This window comes from Dendroctonus ponderosae, unplaced genomic scaffold (assembly GCF_020466585.1).
Source record: "Dendroctonus ponderosae isolate FM_Combo_2020 unplaced genomic scaffold, Dpon_F_20191213v2 Dpon_F_20191213_2, whole genome shotgun sequence".
Taxonomy (NCBI): Eukaryota; Metazoa; Arthropoda; class Insecta; order Coleoptera; family Curculionidae; genus Dendroctonus; species Dendroctonus ponderosae.
The window spans coordinates 4,286,729-4,294,378 of record NW_026018165.1 but is presented as its reverse complement, the minus strand read 5'-3'; the positions used below and the strand labels follow the sequence as shown (position 1 = coordinate 4,294,378).

The 7,650-nt window shown below is 31.0% G+C and overlaps 2 protein-coding genes across 2 annotated transcripts; one reads left to right on the top strand and one right to left on the bottom strand.

The window, feature by feature from the left end:
- Positions 1-356: 356 nt before the first annotated feature.
- LOC109538236 (ras-related protein Rab-28) lies at positions 357-5,821 on the bottom strand. The gene is made up of 6 exons (XM_019905379.2): positions 5,733-5,821; positions 4,266-4,442; positions 2,619-2,804; positions 2,243-2,378; positions 755-858; positions 357-603 (listed from the first exon to the last, which is right to left on the bottom strand). Exons 2-6 carry the CDS (start codon positions 4,338-4,340, stop codon positions 379-381), a joined length of 726 nt encoding a protein of 241 aa, XP_019760938.1. The 5' UTR covers positions 4,341-4,442; positions 5,733-5,821; the 3' UTR covers positions 357-378.
- On the top strand, positions 4,576-6,900 carry LOC109538237 (oxytocin-neurophysin 1-like). Its single transcript, XM_019905380.2, has 3 exons — positions 4,576-4,752; positions 5,726-5,933; positions 6,714-6,900. Exons 1-3 carry the CDS (start codon positions 4,588-4,590, stop codon positions 6,842-6,844), a joined length of 504 nt encoding a protein of 167 aa, XP_019760939.1. The 5' UTR covers positions 4,576-4,587; the 3' UTR covers positions 6,845-6,900.
- Positions 6,901-7,650: the final 750 nt, after the last annotated feature.

Genomic DNA, 7,650 nt, shown 5'->3' with positions numbered 1-7,650 from the left:
TCATTGGCTTCTTTGGCAGGCATTGTGATGATTTTTAGATAGATTAGACGAAGGCACTTGAGAGAGTTTGATAGTTTCGGAAAACATCGCTTACCAACCCAATTGATCGGATTCAAGAGATCACCGACACTTCATTTTACCATGCTGTAAATATAAGTTTGGAATAAACGCACTAACATCACATGTTATTGATTACGATTAGAACGGCTAGAAAAAAGAGATTAATAATTTGGAAAATTTAACACATTTATTATCTAGATAGCCAGTCTCCTTAGTATTATTATTTAGTGTCAGTATTAACAAATATATTTGTTTTTGAAATAGACGCTTGTAATACAGACATACAAAAACGCACATTAAATATTAAAAAACAATTTATTACTGGATCGTACACGACTGATTGTTAAGTTTGCGTTTAGTAACTACATTCTTCAATTTACTTTGCTTTCTCTTTCCACTAACACGCTTCGAATCCTGCTTGATTGGCTGGGGAGTGCGTGATATCAATTCTGCCTTTATTATGGATTTTTCTTTATCTTTTTCCAAATCACTCAGCACTATACTGAAAAAGGCTGCGATAAGCTCTATAAAGGAGGAATTCACCTACGAACAAACATTTTAAAACTATTAGAAACGAGCAATTGCAAGTAGGGCGAAAGTGTTTAACACTTAAATAAACAGTAAGATAATAAGTAAGATTTAAAGAAATTTATTATATGTTTGTTGCAATATGTTGGGCCAATGATTAACATACCTTCTCTCCAGTTTTTGCAGATACTGAAAAATTTGTCAAATTATTTTCCTGAGCAAATTGGTTGATAACATGAAGTCGCATGGCTCTCTTGTGTTCCAAATCGCCTAAAACAGACCGGGATATATTTTAAAGAAAATACATTTTGAACTTATATTTAATTTAAACAAAATTTGTTCAACTTCTGAATATTTCAGTTCACCTTTTTTAACAGTTTTTGCGACATAGGTTCAAATGTGAAACAATTGATGTTGAAAGCGAAAAACGTCTGGATTGAAGAGTTTCAAAGATTTATAACGAAAACACTGAGTTTAAAGCTATGCCTGTAGCTCATGATCAATGAATCAAATCTATTCAAAGCTCAAGTTTATAAGAAAGGATCTTTTTGGTGTAAAATAAGGAAACATCAGCAGATATATTTCGGAATATCTTATAAAACATAATTTTCATTATACTCAAAATGCTGAGTATAACTCAATCTATTTAAACTAATAAATAAGGGTAAAAATTAATTTGTTGTTTCAATCGTTTACTTCATGTTTCTCTTTCCTTATGTTAGCATTTACTATAATTAATTCGCCTACTTAAGTAAATAAGTGCCTACTTATTTACTACCATTTTCTTTATTTTTAATGAAATACCTTGAAGCTTCTTTCATATAGATTTAAGTTGATGTTTAAGTTAAGGTTTCGACAGATAATTTCTCTTTTTTATTTCTTTATAGATTGAGTAAAAAAATAAACAGTAAATGTCCATAGAAAACATTGGTTTTTTTGTTCAAGCAATAAACGGTCCTGTATATTAGAAGGTGTTAACATAAAGCAATTTAACAGTTTTTCTATTTTGAAGATCTATATTATTACGCTACACCAACACTATCTCCAACGCAATGGACAGTTTATTATTAATTAATATAAATATCTCATGATAACCAAAATATACCTAGTTGGTTTCAATTGGAAATCGTTGGAACAATTTTGCAAAGCAGAGATAATCAGACATCGAGCTGTTGATGCTTTTCAATAAAACGCATTTTACTTGTTTTTGTCGATGTCGATCGAAAATGAGTTACTTAATGAACATCTAATCTACCCATTTGAAACTGTGGCTATTTAAAATTGTTAAATGTTTGCTTTCATTTCGTACATCGAGTAGAACTTGTCAATAGAATTAAAAAGACCTTAAGTAAAAAATATTAAATTTACTTTTTACAAATGGTTTTAGAAACTGAAATTATAAAGCAGATGTAGGAAAGAAAACAAAATAAATCTGACAAAGAAACTATATTTTGGAAGCTTTCGCTAGTTAATCTCTTGATAAACGTTTTTGCAAGCTGCATAAATTTCAATCTTTCAGGCAAATATATTCAGTTTTTTTACATAAGCCTTTGTTACACGAAGAATGATTACATGCAATTATTATTTGATTTTCTGTACATATTTCCTTCTATAAAAGCCAAAATGCTTCACTGAATTTGTTCTAAATACCTACATTTATTTCCCATAACTGCAATTGTTGGATTTTCCTCTTCAGTGTAACGATTCATTATTTCATTTATTTTCTTCAGCCATACATTAAGTGAATTGAAACTTTCCATATTTGTTATATCGTAAACCAATAGGATTATCTACAAAAAATTGTGAATTTGCGATTACAAACAGAAAGCAAGTTCATTTGATTTCGAATTTCAATTGAGTCACTTGAAGATAAATATGTTTCAATATCTAATAATAATGAAAATTTTTAAACAATTATAATTTTAAATTGTTTATTAAGCACTACAAATATTACTAATACGAATAATAATTAGATATACAGTAATAATTCGAATGGGTACATTTCACAAATTAAAGCAAGAAATTCTTACATTTGTCTTAAATAAATAGGTGGATACCATGTGTCCATTCATTTCCAATCCACTTACATCAGCTATTCTTACAATAACATCTTTGGTTCTAGATAGAGTTACTCTTTTTATGTAGAAGTCGGCGCCGATGGTTGGCACATAGATTCTCGAAAAGTCATCATGACAAAATCTTTTAATTAAATTGGTCTAGAAAACACACATAAGGAGATTTTTCAAAATAGAAAACTGAAAATAAAATAGATATACCGGGCGTTGACAAAAAAATGCAAAACTGTTATTGCTTAGATCATCTCTTAAATAGAAGTTTCTATATCAATAAAATCATATTCTTCAAAGTAGTTTTTTCTTGTTGCGTAAGAAAATTACATTTGTTGGAAAGGTCTAAAATGTTGCTGAAAAATTTGATTGAATTTGAAAATTGATGATTGAATTTGAAAATTGATTGAAATAAAGTTAGTAACCAATCAATTAACGAGGAATTTATAACAAAGTAATATTTTTGTCCAAGACGTTGACGGTTTTTCCTAAAAGTTTATAATGAAAGTCTTATACTCTAACAGTTTTACAAAAAGTAGTTTGATAATTTTTTTCTTCTCCTAAAAGTTTAACTTTTTATAAATTATCGATTTAATAATAATTCGAAATCTTGTCCGACTCCAACTCTTGAGAGTTGCAGCGGAAAATAAAGGTATGGCTAATTTTTGTGAGTGGTTTTCCTTTTAATTATTCAACATGCAACATGCAGTATTTATTGCGGCAATGTTTCAAATACAAAATGAGTGACATTCTGCAGAAAAAATGTAGAATAATGAAGTCAAAAAGACACAAAGTTGCTTTGCAACTGAAGAAAATTCGAAAAAAACTAAATCATCAGTAGATAAAATTACTTCAGAATAAAGATTAGATTAAATAATGTTTTTGTGGTCTAGAATATAAAAGGCGTAGAAGAACGTTTCAAGTGTTCATTTTCAATAACCTTTTGTAATGAACTGCTCAACAAAATGAAAGTTAGACCGCCAAATTTGCCCTAACTTTAGAGCTGGATAAATTCTGATTGCTTAGAGAGATTTGGTGTCTTTGAAGTTCTGAAGCGTTATTGAGCCCTTGAGCAATTGTTTTTTGTTAGTCAATTTTTTGGTAAAAATTAAGAGCCTCAAATAAATTTTCTACATGGTAGCAAATGAAAAATTTCGGAAAAGTTCGGCATGCACCTAGTTGGACAGAAAAAGTTTTTTTGCATCTCGACACCAAAAGTTGAAAGATAATGCAAACAGCTCGAAACGGTTTTTGAATTTTTTGATCATCTATTTTATTTACAGGGTGGTCTCAAAAAATCAACTTTTTGATTTTGCAGCGATAACTTTTCTGCTCTTGGTACGATTTTTGCGATCTAGAGCTCATGTTGAGGATCAAACTTCTGGCGGACTTTTAACGAAAGTGGAGTTCACTTTCAAATATTTCATGCAACCCGCTGTTGAAAATTTCTATTATGTTAACCGAACTTGAACGGCTTTTCACAAGTTTTGGTGTTTGCTACTGCAGATAACAAAAAAAATCCACTTGCTCTGTCACTAAGTGCAATTTTTTTATATCCGTCTGTATGGATGTTTAATCCTATATAGTTCTTAGTACAATTGCTGTGTTTACCTTTCCAACATTCTGCTCTCCTAAAACCGCAACATTCAGCCTTTTTTCGTTGCAATCGTCTTCCGAGTCAGACATATTCTAATACAGAGCTTAAAAATCAACGGATTTGCGACCGATTCCATTCCAGACTCGTTCCAGCATCGTTTCCATATCAAATCCTAGTTCTATCCGGTAAATCTGAAAGCCATGTCGAATAGTGAATTAGAATGTGAACGTGCCTATTTTAAAAAAGATGCGGGTAAAAGTGGGAGAAACTAAAAATCATATAAAAATGTGAAACTGAGGGTAAGAAGGCATAGTTGTAGCTCAGCTTCATACAGTGATGACTTCTCGCTCAAGCTCAAAAATCGCTAAAATGATTTCGCAAATTTTGATGTTCATACTACTTAGTAACATTTTAGTGTCTGGTTGTCTGATAACGAATTGTCCTCGAGGTGGTAAAAGGTCTGGAAAGTATGGACTTTCAACTTCAAATAACATTAAGCAGGTAATTCAGTTTTCCTTAATACAATGTATTTATTCATACTTTTTAATCCATCTGTTATTTTCTTCATACAGTAGATACATAATTAGATTTTATGCTCATTTTCAACATTTTTTCTCAATTTCCATTACATAACGCGTCTTATAAGACTGTTTAAAAGAAGAGTATGCAATTGCATGACCTTTAATTACAATGTATTATAATTATTTAAAAACAGTGTATTTTTAATATATTTTTTAGGTAAAAGAGTATATTTTTATTATGTGTGTTTAGGTAAAACAGTATATTTTTAATATGTAGGTAATAATTTGAAAGCGTGTCCCTTGCAAAAACATTCGTTATGTACCACAGTTATGCCACCTTTAAAATGTGGTCGTAAAATATAGCTCAAAATTTCTGAACACCGTGTATATCGAAACTTAAGAATTTGCAGAAGTATGTCGGTACTCTATCTATACAAATGCGGAACAGTTTTATATCACAAAAGCCAACATCGAGCAAAATCAAAGCTCCATTTCAATATACTCTGTACAAAGGTGTATGGAATGATTACTATTAATGCAGCATTTCACATGTTGTAAACATTAATTATATGAAAGGAGATAGACTTTCAAGGCCATTCCTTGATACTAATGGGTGTTTAGGCCGTCGTGCGGTAGAATTTTTCTTAAAAAGAAGATCCGAAAAACCCATTAGTTTAATTAATTATATGTTTTGCCATGCAGGAACTTTAGTTTTGTATTATTCTTACAAGATTGAATTTTTTTTTCTGGTTTATCGAAAAACTACTACTAAGTAAATGCTAACAAACATTACGATAAATTGCTTAATAGAAAAAGAAACCCGTATATGCGCCAAACTTCAACACTTCGTCCACCTTCAAGCGCTCCTCTGTTTTTCTCTACTTATTTTTGCTTTAGCCTTTCAATTATTTTCGTGAATGGTGTTTTTCATTAGTTCAAAATTATCGGTTTAGTGCATACCTTGTGGTCCTGGCGGTGCAGGGCAGTGTTTCGGCCCTTCAATTTGTTGCGGTCCCTTCGGATGTCTTCTCGGTACCCCAGAAACAATTCGGTGTCAAAGAGAAGGAATGTTCCACGAATCAGAGCCCTGCATAGCTGGAAATTCAAATTGCAGGAAAAACACTGGAAGATGTGCTATGGACGGGATCTGTTGCAGTCAAGGTAAATAATATATCTCGCATTGCACAAAGATGTAAAAAAACCATAAATTTTGCAAAAATGTATCCAAAAGTTTACCTAAAGAGGTCATGGCAACAGTTAATATTTTTATTGCCCTGAATATGGCCAACAACATGATAAACAACGTTACAGCAAGCAGTTTGCACGGAATACGAATTTTCCTGGTATTCCTGCAATTATGTGGGAATATTTTCTTTAACTAAAATAAGTCCCTTCCATATTTCCATTATTTGAAACGCGTTTTAGAACTAAACCTAAGGCAATAATTTTGGTGAGCATTTAAACATTTCAACCAAGCAAGTTTTTTGTAATGAATTCTTCCTGTTCTTCTTGTTATTGAAACATTTTCAAATATTCCGCTTGGCGTGCGATGTATTTATCAACAATTTTCGCCATAAATACTGCAATAACAAAATATGTTCAGTAAAAATATAAATAATAACGTAGGAATAAGATTTTAGGAAACTATGGAGTCTCCATAATTATAGCAAGTTTACTGAAAATGGTCAAAAATTGAACACCCCTACAGAATAAATAAATAAATAAGTTAAAAATCGGAAAACGCTAGTACATATTTTTTAAGCAAAAAAGGGACAATACAGTGAGAAACTAAGTTCCTGCTCAAGTCGTATTGCTTTGAAAACTTTCTAGCAGATCTTCTAAATACGAATATCTCAAAAGAAAATCCAAAATAATAATGCAATTTCAATTTAGCACATGTCATATTTAAAAGTTTATAGTTTTATGCATTTTATTTCACAGATGCGTGTTCTATGGACAAGCAATGCCTGATGGAAGAGAAAAAATTCATAGGGGACAGTCTGTCCACCATGGATCTATTAAATATCCTGGGCTATCAAAATGATGGTATGGGAATAGGACTTGAAAATTAAACAAAAATCAACAAATGCCCTTTGAAGAAATCTTAAAATTTAATTGTTGCTAAAATAGAATTAAAAATAATTTATTAAATATAGGTAGCATATTACTTTAAAATTTCAGTTGTTTTTTTAATACCCACAGATTTATTGACCTAAAGTTGTGCTCAATTAATATCTACTCTGAAATACTTTTAAAATGCAGTGAAGAAGCAAACCTTATTAAAGAAATTCTCCAAGCTGAAACAAACGTTGGTCTATAAACCGCTAAATGTTTCACTATTAAACTTCTTGTATAATAATGCATTGCTTAAGTATCGTCCAGCTAAAATCTCCAATAAAAACGCCAAGGCGATAAAGGAATACAAACAATTGACCACGCACCGTCAATAACCTTTTAAAGGGTTGCATATTGACCTTAATTTTAAAACATTTATATGGAATGAGTAGGAGTTATAAAACTGTATACTAATTTTGAACTTTATCGGATCAGACAACAGGGATGAGCTTAAGGAAGAAATTATTAGATTGAATTCTTTGCTAAAAGTTCTGATTTTGGATTCTTATCATCAAATTTTTTTTTTGTAAATCACACGTTCTTTCGTTTTCCCGCGGAATGTGGCGTTCTAGATGGTAAATGATAAAGTGGCTCTGCTTTCACAACAACAATAAAATTGAAAAGTTGGTTTCGCGAGTCTATCATGTACAAAATTTGGGAATTTTCATGGCCGACTTGGGGTCTCCTCAAAAGGATGAACGTAATGAGTTTTTAACATTGTTATATATTTTAATCCTTGAGAGCCCAATTCGACAACTAACCG